Here is a 26843-nt window from a genome sequence, read left to right as displayed (position 1 = left end):
CTGTAGTATTATTTTTTTAAATTTCTAGGTCTGTACCAACCCCTCCAAGCCCACCAGGAAACTGACAGGCAGGCAGCGCTGATCCCAGACCGCTGCCTGGGCACGCTTTTATTACGAAATTCCTGCTAGTCTTACATGACATCGAGCTGATACAATGAAAATACAATAATTCGACTGACCCCTTTTGGAGTTGTACTAGACTAGGAACCCGATTATTGATCACCACCCACCCCCAGAGGTTTAACATTGCCCTTGTTGATGCAAGCTGTAGAAAGAGATTTTGTTTTCTTCCTAAATCTTAAGAAGGTGGCAGGAGAGAAGGGGATGGAATTGCCAGCGGTGGTGCGGGGGGCACCCAAAGTAAAAGCTACTTTTCTGCCGAACCTTTTGGATTGTATATGAGTTTTGGGTGAAAATCCGCGTGTTGTTTGTGCAGTCACCTGGAAAGCGTGCGCCCTCGGGGCCACGTGGCACAGGCAGCCTGGGGAGGGCTGAGCAAATCTCGCCGCCTCTCCCATCCCACTCCTCCCTCTGCAAAATTTTGACCTCTTATACAGTATTTTGAGACCGGTGGCAAGTTCTAGATACCGCAGCATGCACTTTGTTCGGCTAACGTGTGAACTCCACCTTCCTCGTTTTAAGTACGTACGTGTATTTTAGTTTGTTAGCAGTTTCAGTGTTCTGCAGCAACTGCATGTGAAGACAGAGCAGGTTGTTACTTTGCTCTCTTCCTCCAGCCGTTTTATATTCCCTCTAGCGTAACCTGTCCCTGTGCAGGGTGAAGCACTGTGACCACACTGTCACAGCAGGAAACCACAGCCCTCCTCTTCCCTCTCTCTTTTCCTCCTTTACCAGCCTCCTCACCTGTTTAAAAAGCTGTTGAGACTGGCTATAGTGCAAACACAGACCTTGGGGTATAGATATTCTGTAAAAATAACGTTTCAGGTCAGTAACCAGATTGCCAAGTTTCAGCCAGAGGTGAATTTTTGCCACCGGCCGTAAGCTGATTTATAGTGGAAACGGTGAGGGGTAACTAATGCCGACAGCCGATCCTCGCCTGGGCGCTGGCTGCCTGCCCCAGTGCAACAGCACGAGGGGCTTGCCAGCGGAGCAGGACGGTGGGCGATGCTCTGCCAGCTAGATGCATCGCAGGTACCTCCACACCAGCGCTGGGAGATTTAAAGCCAGATCTCATGGGAACGCATGTTAGTGCTTGTGAGTTTGTGGGGATGCCAGCATTTGCTGTACTGAGAAAGAATTTGCAGTATTTTTACTGTTTATAAAAAGAAGCGTGAGGTTGTCTCATGTAGATCGTGACTTGGGGTTAAAAAATTAAACGTATTTAAGTGATAGCCTTATAGCACGTGTAGGAATATTCAACACATCGATGCTTTTTCCTGCAAAGCACAGGAAATTATTTTAAAGCTGTTCTGTGTAATCACCAACTCTAAAACAGATTGGAGGTCATCTGAAAAACTTTTCCCAGAAATAAAATACAGAGATTAGAAAACTTCATGTTGAAGGGGAAAAATAGGAACTAGAGGTCATTCACGTTGCTGTTTCTTTGCATCGCTCTGGCCCGTCTCGCTCGACTCGGATACCCTGGGATGCGCCACTCCCACATCCATCATCGCTGCCAGGTAAGGTCCCGTGGAGAAAGCCAGCATATTCAGCTCCCAACCAGCTGGGTGAGGTTTTTATTACACCACGTACTTTTTAAACGTGTATTTTACACTACAAGAGGAAATTCAAGCCTCAGACCTTGCTATGACTTAATTTGAGGAGCTGAGAGGGCGAGTCAAACCAGATCTCTCTCTAATTCCCCCTGCAGATGAACAAGCTCCCCTTTCTTTACCCTCATGGCTATTTTGCAAACCTGGACGCAGGCTCAGGGGCATGGGCAGCCCCACTGACAGCTCCTGAGGCCGTCACACGGGCACCCCTGTGTGGACGTTTCTACTTGTCTCTGAGGCCCAAACTTTCTTCTGGAAGTGCAGGGAACAATTCAGTCCTTGAAATTAGCACCTGACGGCAGAGGTGGGCAAATAAAAGGCCAAATACTTGTGTGGCGATGCTGAAACATGCACGTGGTACCTCCGCTCCGCTGGCTTTATTGCAACTTGCTGTTTGCTTGGTGCGTGCCTTCACTGGAGCCAACAGGGCTTTTGCAGCTGAGTTGAAGGGATCAAGGTTTCATCTGCAGTGATAAGTTAAAAAAAATGCAAAAAAGCCTTTCCAGGCTTCAGACCCTGCGTTTCTGAGTCTGTTATCCACAGTTGCTTTCATAACCCATCCAGATTTTTGGTCTGTTTTCCAAGCACTGGCTTCTGGTAGGTGTGTCTACTCACAGGTTTGATTTAATGGCAGAAACTGAAATAATAAACCTGCTAATACCCCAGTAAACCTAAACCAAACACATGATCGAGCAGTTGCTCGATACCTTTATACTAGGAAGAGTTTATTCCATTAATAAATGTTAGTTCGTGTCTATCAAGGCTCTTTTTTCAGATTAGTTAGGCTACCCTTTGTCATGCCATTGCTGTGAGCTACTTAAATCTCAATATATGGCCTCTTTTTTTTTAACCTTATGAAAAGAAAGCACCTCTAGCAGCCCTGCTGAATTAATCTCTTCTTTTTTTTTTTTTTTTAAGCCTCTCACCATTCTTACAGGCTCTCCTTTGAAGACGGTCACCCATCAACATTTCAAGGCGACTTCCACCCTACGCTTTCTCCATGCCCACCGCCTTCTCCCGCTATTCCACCACGCGCAGCAGCGCACGTGGAAACAGGCCTTTCCCAGCTAACACGGGAGTTACCAGTCTGGGGGAGACTGATTCTGCCCCTCTGCTCTGCTCTGCTCTGGTGAGACCCCCCCTGCAGTGCTGCGTCCAGCTCTGGAGCCCTCAGCCTAGGAAGGACATGTGCTGGAGCAGGACAGAAGGACAGGAAGGAGCTGTTGGAGCAGGTCCAGAGGAGGCCACAGAAACGATCTGAGGGCTGGAGCACCTCTCCTACGAGGACAGGCTGAGAGAGCTGGGGTTGTTCAGCCTGGAGAAGAGAAGGCTGGGGGGAGACCTTATAGCAGCCTGCCAGTACTTAAAGGGGGCCTATAGGAAAGACGGGGACAGGCTTTTTAGCGAGGCCTGTTGTGCCAGGACAAGGAGCAATGGTTTTAAACAAAGGGAGGGCAGATTTAGACTGGATTTAAGAAAGAAATTTGTTACGATGAGGGTGGTGAGGCACTGGCACAGGTTGCCCAGAGAGGTGGCAGATGCCCCATCCCTGGAACCATTCCGGTCAGGTTGGACGGGGCTCTGAGCAACCTGATCTGGTTAAAGATGTCCCTGCTCTTGCAGGGGGTTGGACTAGATGACCTGTAAAGGTGCCTTCCACCCCAAGGCATTCTATGATCTGCCCTGAATGCATTCGTCTCTGAACTCACAGCCGCGTGTTCAACTTCTTCCCGAAGCAAGGGACGGCGCGGGCTCCTGCCGCTCTCGGTTTTCACACAAAAAGAGCCCCTTCCCTCCGCTGCCCGGGCCGCGCCCGCCGCCGCTCTCCTTTGTTCGGGGCCAAACCTGGGGGCGGCCCCGGCCCCGGCCCCGGCGGGAGGGCGGGCGGGAGGGGAGGCGGGGAGGGCCCCGTCCCGCCCGGCGGGAGGCGCGGAGGGGCCGGGCGGCGGGCGGGGCCCCGCGGCAGCGCGGCCGGCGGCGGCGGAGGAGCCGCCCCCCGCGCCCAGGTCTCGCCGCTCGGCCCCGGGGCTCGGCGCGGCGTGGCGGGGGCGCGCCGGCGGCATGTGGCGGGGGCTGCCGGTGCTGGCCCTGGCCCTGGCCGGGCTGCTGGTGCTGGGCCGGGCGCCGGCGGGGCGGTCGGCGGCCTGCGAGCCGGTGCGCATCCCGCTGTGCAAGCCGCTGCCCTGGAACATGACCAAGATGCCGAACCACCTGCACCACAGCACGCAGGCCAACGCCGTGCTGGCCATGGAGCAGTTCGAGGGGCTGCTGGGCACCAACTGCAGCCCCGACCTCCTCTTCTTCCTCTGCGCCATGTACGCGCCCATCTGCACCATCGACTTCCAGCATGAGCCCATCAAGCCCTGCAAGTCCGTCTGCGAGCGCGCCCGCGCCGGCTGCGAGCCCGTCCTCATCCGCTACCGCCACGCCTGGCCCGAGAGCCTGGCCTGCGACGAGCTGCCGCTCTACGACCGCGGCGTCTGCATCTCCCCCGAGGCCATCGTCACCGCCGAGGGCGCCGGTGAGTGCCCGGGGCCGGGGCCGGGGCCGGGGCCGGGGCCGGGGCCGCTCCGCTCCGCCCGCCCGCCCGCCCGCCCGGACAATGGGCGCCGGCGAGCGGGGAGCCGCGCCCGCCCCGGCGAGCCCTGCCTTTTCTCCGCTCTTTCCGACTTTTCGCTAAGCCGCTTTTCTTGCCCTCCGCTTTCTCCTTCGCGTTCCTCCGCCTTTGCCAGCCGCAGCGCTGCTGGAAAAGTTTTGCTCTGGGGAAAGGGGGAGTGTGACAAATGACAGCCCTGCCGTCGCGCTGGGCAGCGCTCAGAAGTGTGGGAGCGACAGCCCGCGTGTCGCGTAGATGGCAATGTTTCGATACCCCGCTTTGGTATTCCTTCATGGGGGCGGTTGCCTGTTGGGAAGGCAGAGCCCCCCAGGAGAGCCGTGCTCCTGCTTGTCCCCGGGCTGCCAGCTCCCCCAGAGCCTCTCCTTGCTCATCCCCAGCCGCCCACTCGCCCCAAAGCGGGCTGCTCCCCTCCCAACAAGCCATCGCCCCCCTGGGCACAGCCAGCGGATTTTGGGGCGAGAGCTCCCCTGCCCAGAGGAGCCCCGGGCAGGAGCTGGGGGGCTGTCATCTCCCCGACCTCCTCCCGTGCCAGCGCTGGCACACGCGCAGCTGAAGGGGAGCAGACGGCCTCATCTCTCTGGTTCGTATTGAATGCCTGGTTACTGCACAGGTCCCTTGCCAGGTCCCTGGGCTCGCGAGTTACGGTCAGGAGAGAGCGCGGCAAAGGTACAGCCTTCCACTACCTTTCGTTCCCGGCGTCCCCGAGCGAGCCAAAGGCTGCCTGCAGCACTGAAGCAGCTCCAGCGCAGCTCTGATGGTGCCTGACCCCTGTCACCTCCAAGGGGCCATTGGAGCCCCTCGGCTTTCTCGCTGCGTCCCATTTCACCGGCTGCGCTCGCTGTTGTCCCTCAGGACGGCTGGCACTGGGTGTCTGGCTGCTGTCCGGGGGTACCGGGGAGGCAGGAGCATCTCTGGGCGGTTGGGTGAAGACTGCTGACCGCTTTGGCCGCCACGATGCCGCAAACCTGCTGTTGCTCAGGGACCCTGCTCTGTTAGGGGTGTGCTCCCATCACGGCTGCCTCTGGGCTGGAAGAGTTAGCAGGGCAAAGCTGCGTGACAAGATGAGCACCACGGAAATACTAAATTGAAGGAGCTATTGAATAGGAAATCAAAGCAAGCCAGTGGGTGGTTATCACGAGTGAGGTTTGACCTTTACGAAATAACCACAGTTCCTGTCTCACTTGAGGAAAGCATTTGCTGGTGGTGGAACAAACCTACGTTTCCTTGCCGCAGAGTTGCAGTGTTGGGTCTGCTAGACCTCGCCGTCACAGGAGCGGGAGAGCAGAGCTGGGGCAGGGGAGCAGCTAAGAGGGGTCAGAGTCTGAGGCATGCCAGCACCCATGCACCCCACGGGCTCATTGCGCTGCTGTCCGGCTCCTTCGGTGCCCGCAGCTGCAACGCCGGGTTGTGGGAGCTCGCTGATGGGCAGCGGATCCCACCTCTCCATCCTCCCCCAGCAGTGTCCTGTGAATGAAAGGGGTTTTTTTCATGCTATGCTCAGCACAGTATTTGACTGTGCTTCTGTCCCGTTACCAAACGCTTTATGTATCCTACTGCCAGCAATGCCAAACACTGTAATTCCTGTTCTCCTCTCCTAACAAAATCTCATGCTTCGGTTTCCTGACTGTGCTCCCCAGCTCAGGTGAGCTGCTCTCTCCCCTCCTCCCCATTTATTCGTAGGCCGGACTAACCCTGCTCCTTCTCTGACTCCATCGAGTTACCTTCTCCGCCTCCTGAAATCTCAACTCAATGACCATACCCTGAATATCTCCGGTTGTTATTGCTATTTTTCTCTAACCCGCCTAATTGCTCCCCTCTCGCCTTTCCGTCCTTCCTCCTCCCCGCACTTGTCCCCAGCCCCTGAACCCCACCAGCTGTTTTTGCCTGCAGCTCCCTCGCTGCTGCTGCTGCCGCCGCTCTCTGGGGGCTGCAGACCTGCTGGGATGGTTTGGGGAAGTGCAGCTTTGAACGCCAAGCACCTTTCCCCGCGGCATTGAGGTGCTTTCAAAATCGCCTTAAAAATGGCTCCAAACTGAGCGAGGCTTGGCAGGTCTGCAGCGATTTGAAAGCAATCGCATTCAGATCTGGAGGGAGGAAGTTTGGCTAAAATTGCCCCCGAGTTACCTATTTCTGAGGACCTCAGCAGTACAATAACCTCTTTGAGGGATTCCAGGGCTGGATCCATGAAAACTCTCTTTCAGTGAATGAGAACCTGATGACATTCTCATTTCTGGGCTGAAAATTTTGAACTGATGCATTATGCACCAGACTGAAAGAATCCTTCTTGAGGGAATAAAACTGCTTCTTTAGAAAGCAGAGTGAAGGATTCCTGTTCTAGGAAGAGGTAAGGTGAACACTTCCAAATTCGATTCTCCAAATAAAGGATTGCAGCCAAGTAGAAGACACGAATAACCAACTGCCTAATGGGGAGCGTGCAGAATACTTGCTCTTATTTTATCTCCTAAGCACTCCCACCCCTTGTGCTGTCTGTAAACTACATCTAATAGAGCAGGCAGAAATATAAATCCATTTTTTCATGGGCTTCTGTTGTTGAAGAGGGGGGTTTTTTTGTTGTTCAGAAGTGAAATCATGATTTTTTTTCTTTCTTTTTTGCTACCTGCAAAGTAACAGGATTCTGCTGTTTCCTTTCCTCTTGAGGTCTCTGCGTTATTACTGGTGAGGATTAATGCATTTGTCTGGTCCCTTCCATACGGCAGCAGCCTGAAGGATGACAAGGTCAGATGTTTGTCCTTATCAGGGGAACAGGGTTTGGAAAGCCCAATTTCCATTCCTTTTCCACTATTAGACCATGCATCTTTCTTAGGAGCACACGGTTCAGCTGGGTGCGAGGGCTCTTCTGACCCTCAGGACGCGCTTTCTTCGGGTTGAGCCGCCTGCGAGAGGCTGCAGCGGGTTAACGTCGTGCTGGATCAGTTATCGTCTGCTCTTCTGCAGCCGGGAAGAGCTTGTGTAGACACTGGCAAAAATTCCCTGTCACCATTAGAGTAATTGGTCTTGACTCTGATTTCAGTGATGCCAAGTTGAAGATCATTTGAAGTTCACTTGACTTTTTTCCTTTGGCTGATGTTGCAGTAAAAGATGAGAAATTCCTCTCCGATCAGTTGTATTCCCCGTGCCTGGTAGACTGCGGCTGTTGCAAAATGTGGAGAAACTGTGGTTAGTAAAATCTGTGGTAAATCCCAGTAAGAAGTTCACTTTTGGTTATCGGGGCACAGGTTACGAGTCCTCCACAAACATCTTCTAGAACCCCTTTCCACGTGCAGCCGAGGTGGTGAGGAAGATCCAGAGGCTTCCTCTTTGCAGGAATGAGGGACGTGTTTGTGCTGTTCTCCCGATGTTCTTCAGGGCTGCTGACACGTTGAAGGGATGAAATAGCCGCTGCTACATCTGTGATGGAGAAGGCTGATAAGAACGCTAGAACTGCCTGATAAGAACGCTAGAACTGCCTTGTTTAGGGCTCAGTTAGAGGAAAAGCCCTGCAGAGCCCCTGGGCTTGTGCTGGTCTCCAAAACCTGAGTGGGAGCTGCTGTACCATGCTGCTGATTTGGCCGCCTGAGGTTCCTCAGGTTACAGGGACCACCTTCAAACAAGCGTCCTGTGGGAACCATATCTTTCTTGATTTTTCATTATCTTTGGGAAACACCTGGGTTCCTTTACACCCAGGCAGCAGAGGGACGCTCGGGGCACCGTGTGGGTGTTCTGGAGGCAGGTGTGACACCAAGTATTTTGGCTTTCTGTGGAAGATGCGACAAATCACAGTCCAGGATGGAGGGTGAAAAAGCCTCTTGACAATACGTTAACATCCCAGATGTGAGGTTAGTGCAGGCGAATGTCTGATGTATGGCTTTTATCCTGCATCCCTGTCCTTCGCTTTTTGGGGATGAAAGCGGTTCTGCTCGCAGATATCGATACAAGCCATCTCGCGTATGCAGGAGGTCCCGTTCACATGCTCCATATATTTCGTTCTCCTTGTGCTGGGTGCATATGCTGACTGCCTGATGTCTATCAGGTTATCCGCTTCCTTCATTCAAGGTCCTATCAAATCTCCTTTAGTCGATGAAGCAGCAAGAAGTGCAGACAGACAAAAACTGTCTTGAATCTAAAATTTCAATAGTGGGACCTGTCTTTAATTTTACATGTAATAAATGACCAGCCTGACCACAGTCATTGCTGGTGTTGGGATGTTGACTCAGAAAAGCTCTTCAGCGGATGTGTTTATGTCTCAAGTGACATGTTTATTCCTGTTTTGAAGAGGGAACTGGCAATAAAAGGAGAATGGTATGATGGGTACCATGTGTATCGGAGGACAGATCCGGCAGTTGGATTTTTGTCTCATCGGATCTTATTTAGATAGAAAAATAGCTCGAAGGCATCTTGGGTTGTTAATGAGATGTTGGAGAAAAGGGAAGCATCATCACAAGGTATCAACCATGTGTAATTAATGTCCAAACCGTTTTGGGTGATTATCATAAGATGGCTGAGGAGAACTCTGAATCTCTTAAAAAAAATACCACCTCTTAAACATTAAAGAAAATTAAAGATTATTCAAGTGAAGGAGACGTCTTTCCTTAAATCTTATACGAACCCATGATTTCTCCGTGTAGGCCAAGTCCTCCGTACCTGCCTGTCCGCCTAGATGAATTCACAGTAATCCAGTATGTGAATTTGGCATTATATGCTTAAAAGAAAAGTGAAAGAGCCGTTTCCCATGCTTATTTTTCATATGTTATTAACTTCATTTCCAAAACAGTGGTTTCCAAACTCCAGATCAGATTTGCTCTGACTCGGACTTTGCATAGCTCCACTTCTAGTAGCCGAAACGCACGGCGGTGTTAGGAGAGTGTTTCAGGCTGTACCGAGGGCGAGCAGTCGTGCCCAGGTTGTCATTTTGAAGCTGAGATTTGTTTTAGGTGTTTGCTCAAAAGTCGGAAGCAGCCTCATTTCTGAGTTAAAGAACAAAATCATTACAAGCTTCAAGCCTTAAAGACGACAGGAAAAGTAGATGAAGAGTATTTAAAGCTTATTAATGATGATACCATTGGTGGTGTTATACTATCACTTCAGTTTGTCTGCCTTTGTAGGCTGAGTCCCCTAGAATGGCTTTTACAGTCTAAGCGTCAAGTCAAGACCTAGGCCGTTAAATGGCATCAAAACCCACAGGATTTGTTACGTGGAATAATTCATTACGTGGAAGGTCCGTGTTGTCGTGTTGCAGGCTGCTCTGCGGCTTGGAGGTCAAGTGATCTGTATCAAATTTTAATGAGGATCAGTTTTCCTATTACTTTGCTTCGCTGTGCATGTTTTTGCAATCAGATTAGCAAGGATTCTCTCTGTCCTAAGACCTGAAGTAGAATACGAAGTCTGAATTCATGCATATTTGAAGGTTTCTTAATCAATGGGGCTCACAGATGTCTCCATCTGAAGAAGGTGCCCAAGCAGCAGCCGCTCGCTGTGGTTTTGTTCTGTGGGGCAGGGTGCTTGGGACGGCTTCAGTAATAGCTGGGCCATATTCTTTAATTGCAGTGACAATCAGGATCGTGTTACTTTTGGCTCTTCCTCTGCCTTTTTTTTTTTTTTTTTATTTAAACTGTGATATAAGTAAGATGTTTGCTCAAAACTAAGTTTTACCAACTTGCTTCCTTTTCCCAAACCTCTCATCCAAATCTGTGATCCAGGCATTGTTATTTTGTACACTTACTAAGGAAGTGGCTTTTATTCTGCTCTCCTTCTTAGTGGTTTGGTTTTTGTTATATAGCATCCCTCTGAAAAGCAATTAATTAAAACAGCTTATTGGAAAAATCAGTTTGGACTTTTTCCCCTGCTCTTAAACAAAATTTAGTCGGAAGCCTTTGGATTGGAGCTCTGGATAATATTTCCCCTTTGGCAATCCTGCTAATCGTCGATGACAGATATTTCTTTCAAAAAGATTGTTTTGCATAGACAAAACTTGGCAGAGAGGTCGCCTCAGAAGAGAAGCGGAACAATAGGAAGTCGGTTGTTTATTTTTAAAAACAGCTTTTTTTTTTTTTTTTTTTCTCTGTGTGCATTACGGCTGGAGGTCTAAGCAATGTGCATCTCCTGATGGGAGAGAGGTCTCTGCCCATTAGACTGCTGGGGTCAGGGGATGGGATTTCGTGGTTGCTCACACCCACCTAAGATCTTGCGAGTGGCTGGTAGCAGGGCTGGCCCAGACCCTTTTTCCCGTCGCTTCCCCGGTAGATGAGAAGGGAGCAGGCGGTATGAGCTTGACCGGAGGAGGGATCAGGGAGATGTGAAGCCTTTCCCAAGATGTGTTGTACAGTGGTGGAGGTCTCCGGTCCCCTCCGCAAGCCCACGCTGCTCTCCATCAGTAGAAACTGCTCATCCCTAAGTAAGCATGAGTGCACCGGGAAGGATAAGCATCAAGGCAAGGTCAATACTTGCCTGGCCCAAGCCCTTGCAGGTAGGGAAACGAATTGTAAAGTGACGTATCGGTACCTGCTTACTCCTCCTTTGCCCGTTGACAGCCACCGTGCTCTGACCACAACTGCAGAGGGCAACACGCTGCGCACCGCAGCCTTCGCGCAGGCAGAGAAATGGGAGCCGTTGCCGTTAACAGCTGCTCCGCACACATCTGAATTACTCTTGTTGCACAGCCAGCTGCTTCGTCAGATACCCGCAACCGCTGGTTTGGGGTAGGACAAGTGACCTGGCGAATGAACGCAGAATTAGGAAATGGGTTGAGGTTGTGGTGCGTTGTAATTTGGTAAAAATAAAGTAAGTTGCGTACTTAGGAGTGGAAGGGAACGTCTGGTGGAAAGCTGTTCAGTTCCATGTTTGTTTGCAGGACCAGGTTGATATTGGGCATCTGGAGTGTTTACCAGCCCCGCTTGCATCGGTGTAAGTTTGAAGGAGAGTTCCTCAGCCGATACCCACGAGCATCGTACCCCCGAGTGGGGTCAGGGGAGGCTGCAAACCCCTTACTGGGCTCTGGTTTATGTTTAGTTGTAATTCCAGAGTGAATTGGACTTGGTTTGCTCAAACACCATGAAGTCATGACTGCTTGCGTCAGCCCTTGGTTTAGGAAGGGAGAGTGCACTTCAGGGCTTCTTTGTCCTTCCCTGTTCCCTCCGTGGATGTGAAGGTGATAAACATTCGACCTGGTATTTCCCTGGCCTCCTCTGCTGATGAAAAGTTTTTCTGCCCCCAGTACCAATTTTGTTGGCATAGGGCATGTGCTTTGGAAGTGTGAACGAACCATCCCGTCGGTCATAACTGAAGTACCTATTTTGGCAGGAACTGTAGCTTGCTGGCTACAGCTCCTCCAAAGAGTCCACAGACCTCCACCACAGCTTTGGTGAAGCACCAAAGAGTTGCCTTGGACATGTGCAAAGCCAGCCAGCCTTGAAGGCAACCTGAGAAGTTGGCCAAGGCAACTGAACGAGAGGGGCTGCGAATCTGGAGAGCTTTCTTTGCTGGCGTCTTGGATGCCCAGAGAGTGGTGAAACATCTCAGGCCAGTCTTAGGCACACGGAGAGGCAGAGCCGCCTCTCCGTGGTCGGCGGCTGGGAGGTTTCGCGGATGGGAGCAGATGGAAGGATAATCAGGGTATAGACCCGAGCGCTCTCTCTGCTGTTACCGTGTCAGAAGGAATTACAGGCTTAAAGCGAAGCACTGGCTAAATGAACGAGACAGCAGGGGGTTGGCCCAGGAGAGGAAGAATGAGAAGAAATGTGGTCATCCTTTACTTAACCATTTACAAGAGCAAGACCATTTTAATTCCTCTTTCATCCTGTCCTGGAATACAAGAAAGCACTTGCTACAGCATAAAATGCATTTGAATTTGATGAAGATCTCTTTTTTTTTTTTTTTTTTACTATATACTATTGGTAAGGGTCACAGTCTTTAACTACCGCCTGATAACAACAGCTTTTTTAAAATTTGAGGATAGCTCAGGTGAATAATGAAAATAAAACACATAAGTAAGAATTAGCCTGGGTAATTTGCCTTGTTACAAGGCAGCATGGAGAAGCCTTACAGCTGCTGTGGAAGTACCTGATAACCAAAGACCAAATAGGCTCCGTGAAAATGTTGGTTTGTTCTATAAGTGAAGATCCTGCGGTAGTTTGGAACTTTCTTTGGGAGAAAATGGGTGGGATTTTTACTAGCAACAGGGTATTGGATGTAAACGGCATCTGTTCAGTCTGTTCTGTTCTATGCTATTTTCTCTACCCTTTGCTCTTTATATTGGTAGGAATAATTACTCTGGAAGTCTCAATTTTTTGAAGTTAATTATTATGTTAGTAAGGGAATTAGTTGTTTTTCAGATTTACTCTTGCCCTGACTGTCATTTAGCCATATCCCCATTTATGTAAAGGAAGTTTCATGTTGCTATGAGAAGTATAAATATGCATTAAGGTAGAGATTTTTGTTTAAAAAGGATGGCCAAATTAGAAGATTGACTAAGTAATATTAGATCTCTTGTAAACAGTTATTTTAAATACATATTTACAGAACTTGTGATTAAATAATGGCCCGTAAAATGTAGTCCAGACATCTAAACCCTTCACCTATACCGAATACCATCAGTGTCCTGGGCTGTATTACAGCCAGATCCTTATAGCTTCAGCTGCAGGAGAGGAGCTTTTGTTACATGGTCTTGTATTCATTTGTTCTGTATTGTGAAAGCAGTGTGATATGATAATGCAAGGGTATAAGAAAGATGATGTTTGTATGATACCAGCTTCCAGAGTTGAAAAAGCTGTGTAAACGTTTGGGCATGCAAACTTAAAGAAGGGCTTTTTATTTGAAAGCTCATTTGTTTTTCCATTTTGTGTCATTCCAATAAAGTATACTGCCTCTCTCCCAGGTCTCGTTTCTCTTGCTTTTTTTTTCCTTAACTTGCACAACATTATATGCATTAACATACTTGTTTTGCATGATTAAGTATACGTATAAATGCATTAAATTGTGTGATTTAATGAACAATAGGTTTGAAATGATGCATCTTACTAATGTGGGACACACTCCACTTACGAAAGTGTCTAAAAGCAGTTCTTTGGGCATAGTGCCTTTTTTTCCTTCTGTTCCTTATCTGTCCTTCAAAATAATCAGTATGTTTTTAAACAGAGGGGAAGGGGAAGGTCTGAAACATTTGTTTTGGCATTTGCTTCAACGATATGACTGTGGTTGGTTGGTTTGATTTCCTCAGTAACCAAAAAAACAAACCAAAAGTAATTTCTCCTTCATCATCTAATTAAATGCAAACAGTACGTGTACTTTTTGTAGATGCTTGTAAGTTCCTGCCATAAATTTCCATCCTTGTCCTAAACCTGCCAGCCTGTGCCCCAGTAGAAATGGGATATTTAATCTGCTTCAGCATTTAACATGATGTTCCAGATTCGGGCGAAGTTCAGATAAGAAAGCGTGTCAACTTTTAACAGAGCTGGCCTGTAGAACGTTACAATCTGTTAGTTGTTTAAGTTATTAAGTTTTAATGTGCTAAATATTAGAGAAAGAGAAAACGTTGTAATGTTGGGTGTATTGAAATAATCCAGTATTAAAAATACTAACATTTCTTCCCATATTTTATGAATCCGTGCCAGATTTCCCTATGGATTCTAATAGTGGCAACTGTAGAGGCGCCAGCATCGGTGAGTACACTTTTATAAAACTGTATAATAAGCTATAGTCTTTCAAATCCTTTTAATATTTGATTAAGTAGGAGGGGTACTAAGTGATGTTTAAATACGCTGTCTTGTCTTGGAATCCTGTAGATTGTGCTTTTGTATCCCGTGGGCAGGTGGGATTTGGGGCTGGTCAGCCCGCGGACCTCTCAGCAGGCGACTCGATTAACTCCTTAGCGCGTCTTTTAGCACTCATCCCTTCTGCTATTGTCGGGGCAAAATTTCCATCAAATCAAAAGGGCTGTGCTGATTTCATTAAAAGTTTTGTCTCAAACTGTGAGAATGATCGTTAAATGGATTTTCACTGGGGAAAACCAGTGAAGGTAATGGTTCATTCTGACTTCAAAGTTTGCAAATTAAATTCTGACCTCCTTGTAGATAATGGCAAAACTCCTGTTAACCTGAGGCGATCGAGGCTGAGACCTTCTGAGCCTGGTTTTATTCCAGCAGGTCCCCTGTCGCTTTTATTTCTGTTTTGTTTTGGTTTTGCTGGAACTGAGTAAACCCCCTTGAGTGTTACCACTAGTCGTAGGCAACGCAAAGAAGCAAAGCCCAGATTGGTAGCTAATAGGTTACAGAAATGTGAATTTGCTGCTCAAGCAAGCCGATGACTGTAGGTTTCCTTGAATTTTATTACCATTCCTTCAGAAGTTTTCCTCTTAGGCCTTTGTCAAAAAGATGACACTTGGAAACCTAGCGTTGGCCATCGTGTCTTTCCTTCTCCAGAGGTGTTGACCAGCTACAGCATGCACTGATGCTCAGTTGCTTATATAAACGCCTAAGTATGGTTGTGGAGCATAAAATGAGATACCAAGTTTCGATAACTTCGGCGTTAATCTCTGTGACCGAATTGTAAAAAAGTATTGGTAATGCCCAGCTTATAATGCAGTTTTTAAATGTGATCAGTAGGTCCCAATGTGACAATAGCTATGTAGGGGCAAAACGTTATTTAAATCGCAGTGCGCATCCTTCAGAAAGCCAGCTGCAATTAGAAAAACCTGATAAAAGTAAGCCCCTTAACAAGCTTCACTTTAAATTGCCTTGAAGCGCGTCTGAAAGACTTTCTGAAGATTTCTATTGCTAATATTAGTATCTTTTCAGTTTTAAGCCATTTTCAATTGCATGGCATTGAGAACGCGTGGATTTCATGCTCTACAGTGACTGTATAAAGAACGTACAAGCTACACTGAGTATGAAGGTAAAGCTGGATACCTTCAACATCACCTTATATCAAAAATATTAAACATATCTTTAGCACTGCCTGCGCTCAGGGATGCAGACTGCATGTAATACCGGTAAGCAACCCTGCAGTCAAAGAGAAAAGAGTAAGATTTAGTTATACTGTTGCTGTCATGATGCTTTTCAACTAGCAAAAGCAAAATGAGACCTAAAAAAATCCCATCCAAAAGATAGGGTGAAGATGTGCAGCAAAAGAGCTGATGAAAAGGAAGGGTAATATTTTTATCACTGCTTTTTGCTGTAGAAACACAATTTCTGGTTCAATGCACTACACCTGTTTCAACCAACAAACACAGTTTAGCCACCTGAAAGGCTGTGTTTCATAACTGCTTTATTTACGTGTTTAGTAAAGTAAATTTGCAATTTTGCCATTGTAAATAGAATTTTTTTTTTTTTCCCGCAAGTAACAGCCGGTTGTGTTTTAAAAAATCCTGGACTCAGCTCTGTAGTTTCTGGAGCATACTGCCATGCGCTGCTGCGTACGGTTGCAGTGAGCAGGACTCGTGTATTGCCCCTCTTCGAGGTACTTCTTATCCCTGGCAGCGTCCGCTGGCAAAACCTTCCCTCTGAGTCTGCAAGGGGTTTGGGGGGGGGGGGGGGGGGCAGCTTTTTTGCCTCTCCTGGCAGTAAACTACATTGTTGTCTGCTTCATCGGATGCTTTTCAAGTCACTTAGAAGTTTTTCCAGAGGTTTTTTTTTTATCCTTAATTTATCAGGCAAGCATTTGCCAGGTTTGAGTGCTTGTACTGATCACTATTACAGCCAGGTTTCAGATTGTGTATGCATGTATATCTAAGATGGCACATAGAATCACAGAATCGTATAGGTTGGAAAAGACCTTTAAGATCATCGAGTCCAACCCTAAACCTAACACTGCCAAAACCACCACTACACCATGTCCCTAAGCACCTCATCCAAACGTCCTTTAAATACCTCCAGGGATGGGGACTCAACCACTTCCCTGGGCAGCCTGTTCCAATGCTTGATAACCCTTCCAGTGAAGTAAAATTCCCTAATATCCAGTCTAAACCGCCCCTGGCGCAACTTGAGGCCATTTCCTCTCCCCCTATCACTTGTTACCTGGGAGAAGAGACCGACCCCACCTCTCTACCCCCTCCTTTCAGGCAGTTGTAGAGAGCGATGAGGTCTCCCCTCAGCCTCCTTTTCTCCAGGCTGAACAACCCCAGCTCCCTCAGCCGCTCCTCATCAGCCTTGTGCTCCAGACCCTTCCCCACATTTCTTGGTAGCGATCCATGCAGAAAACACTTTTCCCATGTAGTCCATTTGTTTTGGCATTTATAGGGAGAAGTTTTCAAAGGTCTAAACGTTGAGCTTTTGTTAGTCCTATGTTGACTTGTATTAAAAAGGAGTATTTAATGGCAGAGTTATCTGAGATCTCAGTCAAAACTGGTGTGAGCCTCTGCTGCCTGTCTCGGTGCTTGGGATGTAACATTATTGTGGTCCCAGAGCTCTTCTGGTAATTCTGGTAGCTTCCGAGGAGACTATCAAGTAGGATGGGACTTTCCCTCAGCATCAAGAGATGCAGTACGTTTTTATAGCTACCTTTTGCGGGTGTTCCCACTCCCTGGGGAAAGCTCAACTTTGCAAGAAACATGGATCAATCAAATATGTGCTTCCTTTGAAAGCCACTGTAACAGGAGTTGGGAGAGAGGAGTTGGTTCTAGCTCCGCAGCTGACTTTATAGCTGACCTTGGCAAGTGAGTTTGCATTAGTTTCTGTATGTCTAAAGAGTAGTTAGAAATAATGCAGCGTTTTGTAAAGTTCTTTGAAATGTGGATTTGAAAAGCAGTAGGTCAACTAGGAGATACCCGTCATTAAGAACACGGGCAGGTCTATAATTTGTTTCTAGAACAAGACTAATAAAATGTATTCCTCAAATTAATAAAATTAAATGATCCAATACCATCTTAAAATTGCGGGAAGTGTGAGGCTATGTATTCTTGTCTTGTAATTTAGGCCATTTTATTCTACTTGTGCTACAGAGCAAAGTACTGTAGAGCAGAAGAATGTTAAAGTGTACGACTTGCTGGACGTGAGCACGGAGATGCCTGCGTGAGGGTGGGTCATAGGAGCACTTCTTTTATGGCCTGTTTCGAGGCAGCTTATAAAATGGGCCGTAATTTGGCCTAAAGTATGCACGAGCTCCCACAGGCAGAAGGGAAGCCAAAAATCACTTCCCTTCTCTGCCTTTATTATTTTAACACAGTCTCATAGAAAAGCTGAAGTCTGTAGGACTCTATATATAGATTCCTGAGGATGTGTTTGAAATTCAAGGAAACAATATCCTCTTCTTTTGATATGTTCTCCTCTTTCCTGTATTTTTTTTATATTTTCAACTACAAAAATTCTTTCAATACAAAATAAATAAAGATTTGAGAAGTCCGTAACCATATGATGCCACCTCTTTTTTTTTTTTTTAATGCAGAATTCTGATATAGCAAATAAAAGTTCTTTTTCAAACTTTTCACATTGGATTTAACTAAGTCACTAGCTATATGCATTGTTATTTTAGAACGATGGTGTATAGAAATAGGCTGCATTAAGTCTACTTCCACTTAAATGCCAAGTCAAATGTCAAAATAGATGACCACCTATACGTACCACTGAGACCTGCAATGGGTGCGGCAGTGGGCTTGGAGGGGGAGATATCAGTCAGCTGGGCTCGACCGTGCGACTCCGCCAAACTCCACTTACACACTAGCTTGAAAGAAGTAAATATTTGCATTAGAACAACCAGCCATGAAATATCAGTGGTGGTGATGAACGCGTGTGTCTGGAGCTTCAGCCCCAGCACTCCCTGGGCACTAATGAAAGCATTTTCCCCTCTGTTGTGGTTCCCAGCTGTCTGGAAGCTGCACCACTGGAAACGCTGCTCTGACAGCGCTCATTTGTATTGTCTTTTGAAGGCCATCCTTACCGCCCTAAAGGCTAATAATTTCCCTATGTTAATTAAACGTGAAGTTCTGCGTCATAATTTTATACGGCAGACCCAGACAGCAGGGTGGCTCTGTAGCCCGTGTTTGTTATTACCTGTGTCTGAATTGCACGTGTGGCATGGGCTTAAATTATACTCAGGTCTGATGATCCATGGCATAGATTTATCAGAAGGGTTGGTGGTAGCCTTTCCAAGCAGCTCCACTAACCGTACGTTTGAGATGCTTTTTTTGGTTTGTTCTGTCACAGAATTGGTAAGATCAAATGCAAACATGCCGGTAGTTAATATTCTCCATGTAGTGCTCTAAAATCTCCGTCTGGGCCAGTCCTGTGTAGAGCGTGAAGCCGTTGGGTCAACAAACCAACCAAGTCTGGTAAAGACTAATCTATGGTTCAGTCAAAGGCCATTTGCTCAAGGCTGGCGTTATTAATTGAGGGAAAGTCCAGAGCAGAATCAAAGGTAACACTAAACACTTGCAGTAGTCAAGTGAGGCCCTTCAGCCTCTTAATCTTAAATTTAAACTTAAACTTAACCTCTTTTAAACTTCCTGCCAGTCACTGCTGAAGAAACATGGTTGAAGTTTCACTTTGTCGGGACCATCCCAGAAGCGTTCAGAGCAGGGAGCTACGTGCAACTTGGTCCCACCACCCTCTGACGTGCTTCGTCTGTTGACTGTAGCTCTTGGCCACGTTTAGGTGTAAAGAGGCTGTGCCACTGTAAGAAATCCTATGGTGCGGTTCCAGAGATGGGCTGTACGTGGAGAATTAGCCACAAAAATCATATTCCTTGTGGTGAATGCCTGCTACCCAGAATATCCCAATGTGTTAAACTGAGCTGGGATGTGTAGTCTCCAATCAAACGTTAAATCGTGCCCTGTCGTAGTATTTTCTTTCTGTGTCTGTATTACAGTCTGTATGATTAAGGTGCAGAAAGGAGGGCGTTCAGTAAGTGTAGTACAGAAGAGAGAACGGCATTGTAAGGATGTGGAATCACAGCACCTGTGAGCACAGAAGAAACCAAGACTGAACCTTGAATGGGCTTAAAATCGAAGATCATGTCACTTCACACTCCAAGTCCTTGTATCTTTGTTGTGGGCTTAGTTGGTTGTAGTATTTTTGTTTTGCTTTGTCTTTTTAAATTTCCGCATGTCAAGTTTTCTCCTGGAAACCTTTGAGATCTCATGGACAGTTCCACAACATCTTCCAGCAGAGCAGAGCAGAGCAGGAATACCCTGTGGGTTTTAACGTTTCACTTGCCTGTACTAAACAAGTCAATTCAGGGCAGTTTTCGTTAGGCATGAGTTTGGGGTTTCGGGGAGATTGTCACTGAACATAAGCTCTTTTCTTTCTAAACAAAAGTTTCTGTCTTCTAGAGCGCTGCAAATGCAAGCCTATAAAAGCTACCCAGAAGACCTATCTACGCAACAATTATAACTATGGTAAGGACAGCTGCATGGCCAGCTCCTGGCGCTTTTAAGGTTAAAGTAAGGGGAAAAAATGTCATTAAAAAAGCCTAAGGGCCCAATTACTCATGGTTAATCCAATAGTACTTATTACAGAAGGGAGATGCGGCCTGAAACATTTCCAAATTAGAAGAACGGGGGGGGATTAGCTTAATATGTTAGTACAAGAGTGTCTTTGTGGCCGATGAGTGTTATTTCAGTGTCAGCGCGGGCATTTGGGGTTCGTGCGCTTCTTTAGCGTGAAAAGTGAAGTGACAGAAATGACGTTGTGGGCTGCTGTGCCTGAACTGCCTCTTTGATTTCCAGCCCTGATATGCTCTCCTTTCACAGGAAAGGATGTTTTTACTCACGAAAGTGAGTAAAAAATGCCTACAAACTCACCGTGGGACCTAACAGGCGTCCTGGGTTCGTTTCGCGTATCAAAGCCAGCAATGAGCACCTTGCCGGCTGTGTTACGCTGTCAGTGCTACCTGTAAAAGTGCACCGTGTCCATATTATGTCCTCTCTTGTCCAGATTGTCCTGGACTTCAGGCATATCAGAGGTCCAGGCTGCTACTTTTCTTCATACTGTTTGTTTTAAGCCAATTAAGCTGATGAAGCCAGTGAATACGTATCGCAGGAATTGAACAATTGGGCACATCCTTCTTCCCGTTACTCATGTGAATAGCCTTAGACTTGCTGAACTTAAAGACTTCATTTAAATCACAGAATCACAGAATCATATTGGTTGGAAAAGACCTTTAAGATCATCGAGTCCAACCATATGGTAGTAATTGCATAATATTTATTAAGATTATGCATTTATACAACTGTTGTCAGAGAAGACTCTTTTAAAAATAAATCCTATTAAAAGCCAAGAAATTTAGTTGTATTCCATCAAACATCGTTGTTATTTTTTAGGTGACTAGTTGGTTTTATGTTGTTTTGGTGGATTTGTTTGGGAGATCTTTAGAGAGTGACTGTTCTCTAGTGGGTACCACACCTGCACGTGGTAGAGAGTCGCTGAGCGTGCTACTGCCTATCTTTTCAAGCTTTGGAAATTAAAGAGGTTTCAAAATGCATTTGAAAGAACTCCAAACTAAAGCAAGATTTTGTTTTGAAATCTTAAGAGGTTTTTAAGGAAGTGGATTGCTTGGGGTAAATTGTGTATGTTAAACGCATAACAGCTATTAATTGTCGGCAGCTGTATTTAACGTGGCTGCAATGCCTGCTGGCTGATTGTCTTTACGGGCAACGCATGTGAAGAGAAGAGATGTATAAGTCCATGGTCGTCTTTCTTCCGTATTGCCTTTCTCACACGGGTTAGAAGAAATTGGGAGTCTGAGGAATCTGCTGTCTGTAATGGAAAGGGACTCTCGTTTGCAAGCTGTGAAAGATGTGGCATTCTCTAGAGCATGACCTCTGGATTGGCTTTGCATTTGCATGGGGTATCAGTTCACTGGTCACCATGAGAGAAACGAAAAGCATTGCCTTTGAAAGGCAACTTTCCCTCCTGTGCAACTTAAGGCAAAAAGAAAGGGTGAGGGAGGAAACAATCGGACAGGTCATCAGGTCAAGATCAGGAGCGTTTGGAGTTCATAAAGAGCAGAGCAGATTGGTGCTGGGTCACTGGAGAGAGAATGAAAGAAGTAAGGGCCTGTCATCCAGCAGAGGTAGTGGTACGAGAAGTTTTAATGCACATTCATGTTTTGTGAAAGGCTGGGAGTGACAAATTAAGTTCGGTCATCTGTACTGCAAGTAGTCACAGAGGGAGCAGTTACAGCTTGTGGGAGCAGGAGAGCGTACGAGGAATGAATCAAATATATAAAGTGGAAAGGGTGAAGAAGAAGGGATGGTAAAAATTAAGCCTAACTTAAACAGGGCGCAAATCCAACTGGTTCATAACTCCTGCTTGTGACCATGCTATTAGGAGTGATATACTGAGCTACCTGCACCCTCTTGGTGGAGGATGAAGCAAGGAAGTGAAGAGATGGGGGCAGGGACGCTGCTGGAGTTCAGCTAAGCTTTTGATAATGGACCATGCAAAAGACTAATCCCAGAGGTCACCAAGAACGGCTTGGGGGTGACCTGCATTATCTGCTGCTGCCAACTATACTCTTTGTGACTTTTTCCCAGTCATTCGGGCTAAAGTGAAGGAGGTGAAGACTAAATGTCACGACGTCACTGCGGTAGTGGAAGTAAAGGAGATCCTAAAATCTTCCCTGGTGAATATCCCAAAGGACACTGTAAACCTTCACGCGAACTCCGGCTGCCTGTGCCCACCGCTCAGCGCCAACGAAGAGTACATCATTATGGGCTACGAAGACGAGGAGCGCTCCAGGTAACTCTTCATGCCTTGCCCTTGGAGCATATTTGTTGGGTTTTGTTCCCTTGCCCATAAAGCTGAACTTCTGAGCCACCAGCTAGGGAGAACTTGGTGTGACACTCTGTACGGCTCCTTAATGGGTATTCAGGGGGGACAAGGCTCTCTGCAGGCACAGAGATCTTAGTCTGGCATGTGTTGGGTTGTATAGCTTGTGCGTGTCTGTTGATGGAGTAACAGGTTGTCTCCGTTGTGTAGGTTGCTCTTGGTGGAAGGCTCCATAGCCGAGAAGTGGAAGGATCGTCTCGGTAAAAAAGTAAAGGTAAGAAAATATCTCACCAAAAGTCAAGTGTTGCAGATAGCATGAAACATCTACCTAATCTTTTCAAAAGAAGGGAAGGAAATACACGTGCTGACCCCAGTTAATTGATATTAACTTGGTGTGTTGTTTGCTATATTATTTAGAAATGTAAGCTGAATAAACTAAAGGGATAAATTGAATTACCCGAAAGTACACCAGTGTAGCAGCAATCAAAACCTCCGTCTCAGAAGAGCAAACAGTAGGGGTGTTTTAACTCCGTAGGCAAACTGCATTCTGCAACACACACCTGCTTAATTGGGATTGTGGTACTAATTAAAAAAAAGAGGGCTTGACAAATGTTTTCCAGACTAAGTCAGAATTATACTTTTCCGATTTAATGTTCTTTAAATACCGTTCTCTTACCAAATTGTGTGGATTAGCGACTACTTTAAATTTACCTTTCTGGCTTAGATGAGGGAGGTACATGATAAGGAAGTCATGTCATAGCGAATTGGAAGCAATGAGCTCAAATGCAAGCAATATATGAAAATATATTCTAATGTTTTCTAATTTAAATGTATTCTAATGCCTTCTAAGTTCTGGAAGGATTGCCTTTTTATGTTTTGATGCACCGCAAAGTATCAGTGATTTCAACATGGTTAGGAGTGTCATTTTACACAGAATATTCTTATTTTGACACAATTTCTCAGCCGTTGATTTGACATAATGGTTGTGCCTGTGCAAACCAGTCTCAACCAGTTGAGTCTTCCACTCAACACTTTCTTCAACAGCCTTAATGGTGACTGGCAGGAAAATACTGTTCTGATTACAAATGCAAGTTTTTCTGTGCACATTTGTCACATCCCACAGAGATTACATGAGTGAAAAGATATGGGGATCTTATTCCAAGTTGTTTGATTTGGCAGAACTTGAAGAAATGCAGTGCTGTAGAGCAAATACCACATTATTGCCGTGGGCTGACTTCTGCTTAGTTCCAGTTCCGGGGTGGCAGTGGCATTTGTTGGGGGTTTTTTTGGAACTGACTTATTTTCTCACTTATTTCCTCGCGGCCCGTGCCCCACTGCGCTGTGCCCTTGCGCCCAGCCTGGGGCTGCTGAGGACCGCGCCGTGTCGCCACCCGCTTCTCGTCGCAACCTCCTTTTCCAAAAGCATCATCGGTTGTACCAACTATATTTATTATGTCTTTTTGTACTGCGGCTGCTATTACCTGGCAAAGTAAGAATAAATAAAGAATAATAATTAAAAAAAAAATTAATAAAAATCACTTGACTGTTTTTTCATCCTGCTTCCCGCCAAGATTGCACAGATAGCTTCATTTACATTCTATTATTTAGAAGGTGAGGCGCTTTTCTGCTGAAGCCATTACGCCTTGTATCAGCCCCTGCAGTCACAGAGGCTACAAGAAAGCCAGGAAATGGTTTTTCTTTTTAAAATGACTTTTACTGATAACCTTACATTCCACCGTTTGAGCCCAATGGAGGGTAACGTGGTGGAAACAGCGACTGCTTTTATTTTTTTGCTGCTGTTTATAAACATACGCAGTTGTTTTACATGTGACGTATATCTTCTTCTGCAATCTCGTTTGTAATTTCTTTGCCTTTCAATATGCAGCGCTGGGATCAGAAACTCCGCCACCTTGGGAAGGGGAAGGGAGAGCCCGGACAGAGCGACTCGGCTCCGAAGCCCGGCAAACCCAGCAGTGCCCGGCAAGCCCGTAGTTAGATGTGGCACGCCGTACGTTGACATGCAGTGGACTATCTACCAAGACTTCATTGTTGGAGCAGCAAAGGAGAAATTGCACTATTGCACGTTATATTCTATTGTTTACTACAAAATAATGTCTTAGCTTATATTAGTTTTTATTCTCCCTCTTGTTTTCTGCCTTTTTTTTTTTTTTTTCGGATGTGTGCAAGCTCTGGAAATATATATTTTTTTTCTGTTACTAAGAACTGTAGAAAACTGCCCTTATGAGATGGGGAAAGATAAGGACATGTTGAATTTACCATTTTATCTCCTGAATCTTCTTAGGGAGAAAATTCTGGTGCAAGCAGGAATGAGATCTGGCAAAGACCGTCGCTTAAAGTCATGACTGACACTGGCTTCCCCCCTTCACTCTTTCTTGGTCATTGTTTGCTGAAACTTACTGTGTTGCGGGGAGGTCGTTACCTGGTTTTAAGTGCGTAATTTTTTATTCTGAAATATAATTCTGAAATACATAAAGAAATGATGTTAGGAGAACTGTTTTAATCAGTACACCTTTGTTACGTTTTCTTATAAATAAACCACTTGTGTAAGCCAAAGCCTAAGTATTTCCTGCGACATGTGCTTGTACACAGGGGACCTGGGTTTTCCAGTGCTCTGGACCTTGCAGGAAAGGTTGGATAGTTCTGTTACTGCAGGACGTAATTTATAATATACTTCTTCTCTTATAACGGCAGTTTTTTTCCCCTTTTCTTTCTTTTCTCTGCTGAGTTGTAGGAGTAGACTGACTTACCAGGCCTGCTTCTCAGTACAGGTCTGCACTTTATCCTTTTGATTTTGTGGTGTTATTCTTAAATCTGTGCCTACATAAACAAGTGTTCAATGCTCAGTAAAATATGTCCAATAAAAGAATTGTAGTTGTCAACACAGACCTTATCTGACTTTTGAACCAACGTCATATTTTTTATATTACTGTTCAAAATATAAAAAGAAAAAAAAGTTCATTTTCGTGCTTTTATAGAATTCTTTGCAGATAGTGCCAACATATTTGAAATTATCTTCTGTTTTCCTGTTCTCTCATGCTCTAAAGAAATCAAAATGGGGTAAATAAGAGTCCTCTTCGCTAGTCTACTTAAGATGCAATGGCTGTCGTGTTCTCAGCGGTCAGTATAGTCCTAAGTGCATTAGGGCTGCCTTGCGTAAAGAAAACAGTGGTGCGGTTGTTAGGTATTTTGAAAATACAATGATAATAAGTAAACACAGAAACATTTGGGAATATTTATAATAATGCTATTCTAAGATTTCGGTTAATAACCAGAGGTCTCAGGGCAGGTTTTCCATTGGGCTGGATACCAAGCACATTGAAACATAGAACTGTTTCCTGCAACACTCAGAATCTTTTTTTTTTTTCTTTTTTTAATGAAAAATAGAGGAGTAATTTAGGGGAAAGGTTGGCTCTGAAGGCTAGCAGTGGAATATTAAGTCTCCAGTGTTTGCTCAGGGTACTGCATGGGCAGGCTTAGAAGCTGCGGAAGGGCTTTCAAAGAGGAAGCTGAATTAGAAGAATAAGAGTTATTTAAACAACAACAAAGCTATTCCTATTTGAAAACATGGCTGTGGTGTATCTTGGACATTGTAGCTTGGTGCTTCCATTCTCATCTACTCTCTCGCCTGGTTCCTGCCACGCTACCAGCAAGCAGGTCTCTGCCGGTGGTGGTCACAGTAGGTATGGCAAGGTGAGCATCATCGCGGAGGCAGCAAGTCCTATGAAGCCCGTTGTCAATCATATTTAATTACTGGGCTTTGGACTTTTTTTTTTTTTTTTAAGAAATCAGTGAATAGTGGGCAGTTAATGTGAGAAGGAAAATCTGCTGCACAAAAAGCCAAGAAAACCAAACTTCTGAGTAATCTTGTTTACTACTGTCCTCCTGTCTCCATTCTCACAGCCTTCTGAAGGAAGCAAAGAGGTTTGTTATTTTACATCTGGCTTAATTAGGTCTCAGTTCGAGACTCACCTCACCTCTCATGCAATTTAGAATTAGAGTTTATGGTGTGACAATGTTTTGGGTTTTTTTATCTTCCCCAAGTTGTGTTGAGCTTTGCCTGGTGCTTCCCCTTACTGTCACCCCAGTCCTGCACTCGAAGCAGGTCAGCGTCTGCTAACAGGTAGTGTTTTACTCAATTAAATTGTTTGTAAAGGTCCTGCTTCCCATCCAGCATCTATTTAATTCCTCTTTTAAAGTAAGATACTCTTGCTTCATCTTTTAATCCCCCTAGCTAGGGCCAAAGGAAAAATAATGCTCTTTGGGGACATGGAAAAGGAAAGAAATAGATCTGCTTCATTAATTGATGAGAACCGGTTTCTGATCATCTTCATCATCCTTGTTTGGTAGGCTGAAACTCATGCCCGTTCTTCACGTGATCAACAAGCTGATGAGCAGAAAGTGAGGCAGCTGGTTTCGGTGTCGTTAACCGCTGCTGTTCTGCATTTCCAGTGAGGAGAGGAGGGTGCGGTGCCTTCCTCTGAAGGAGAGCAGAGGTGCTAGCGGTGGGTTTGCTCTCCTCGGCACCGTGCCAGCCAGGAGGACTGGTTACCCATCTCTCTTCCCTCAGCTAAGGGAGCAGCTGGAGAGGCACGAGGGAGTTTGTTGAGATGTGTTTGCCTCTGGGAGAGCAAGGTCTTGGCAGCGATCCCCCGAGATCTCAGCCTCAGATGGCTGAGCAGTAATGCTCATGGGTCAGGAGCATCTTGGTCTGGCTGGGGCTTTTAAATGGAGGGGTTTCCAGTACAGCAAGCACTGGTGTGGCTGGGAATCCATGTGAGC

At 46.1% G+C, this 26843-nt stretch overlaps 1 protein-coding gene across 1 annotated transcript; it reads left to right on the top strand.

The window, feature by feature from the left end:
- The first annotated feature begins 3703 nt into the window (after positions 1 to 3703).
- Positions 3704 to 25124, top strand: FRZB (frizzled related protein). The gene is made up of 6 exons (XM_075512559.1): positions 3704 to 4254; positions 13956 to 14003; positions 19604 to 19669; positions 21809 to 22013; positions 22254 to 22317; positions 23929 to 25124. The coding sequence occupies exons 1-6, from the start codon at positions 3795 to 3797 to the stop codon at positions 24037 to 24039; spliced, it is 954 nt and encodes a 317-aa protein (XP_075368674.1). The 5' UTR covers positions 3704 to 3794; the 3' UTR covers positions 24040 to 25124.
- Positions 25125 to 26843: the final 1719 nt, after the last annotated feature.

The sequence above is a fragment of the Mycteria americana genome, chromosome 9 (assembly GCF_035582795.1).
Source record: "Mycteria americana isolate JAX WOST 10 ecotype Jacksonville Zoo and Gardens chromosome 9, USCA_MyAme_1.0, whole genome shotgun sequence".
In the NCBI taxonomy this organism is placed as follows: Eukaryota; Metazoa; Chordata; class Aves; order Ciconiiformes; family Ciconiidae; genus Mycteria; species Mycteria americana.
The sequence above is the reverse complement of the archived record's forward strand: the minus strand, read 5'-3'. Positions and strand labels throughout refer to the sequence as shown.

Coding starts and splice junctions, on each gene's coding strand:
- FRZB (XM_075512559.1), top strand. CDS start 3,795: ATGTGGCGGGGGCTGCCGGTGCTGGCCCTGGCCCTGGCCGGGCTGCTG. Junction 22,014..22,253: donor GAAGACGAGGAGCGCTCCAG/GTAACTCTTCAT, acceptor TCCGTTGTGTAG/GTTGCTCTTGGTGGAAGGCT. Junction 22,318..23,928: donor GTCTCGGTAAAAAAGTAAAG/GTAAGAAAATAT, acceptor TTCAATATGCAG/CGCTGGGATCAGAAACTCCG.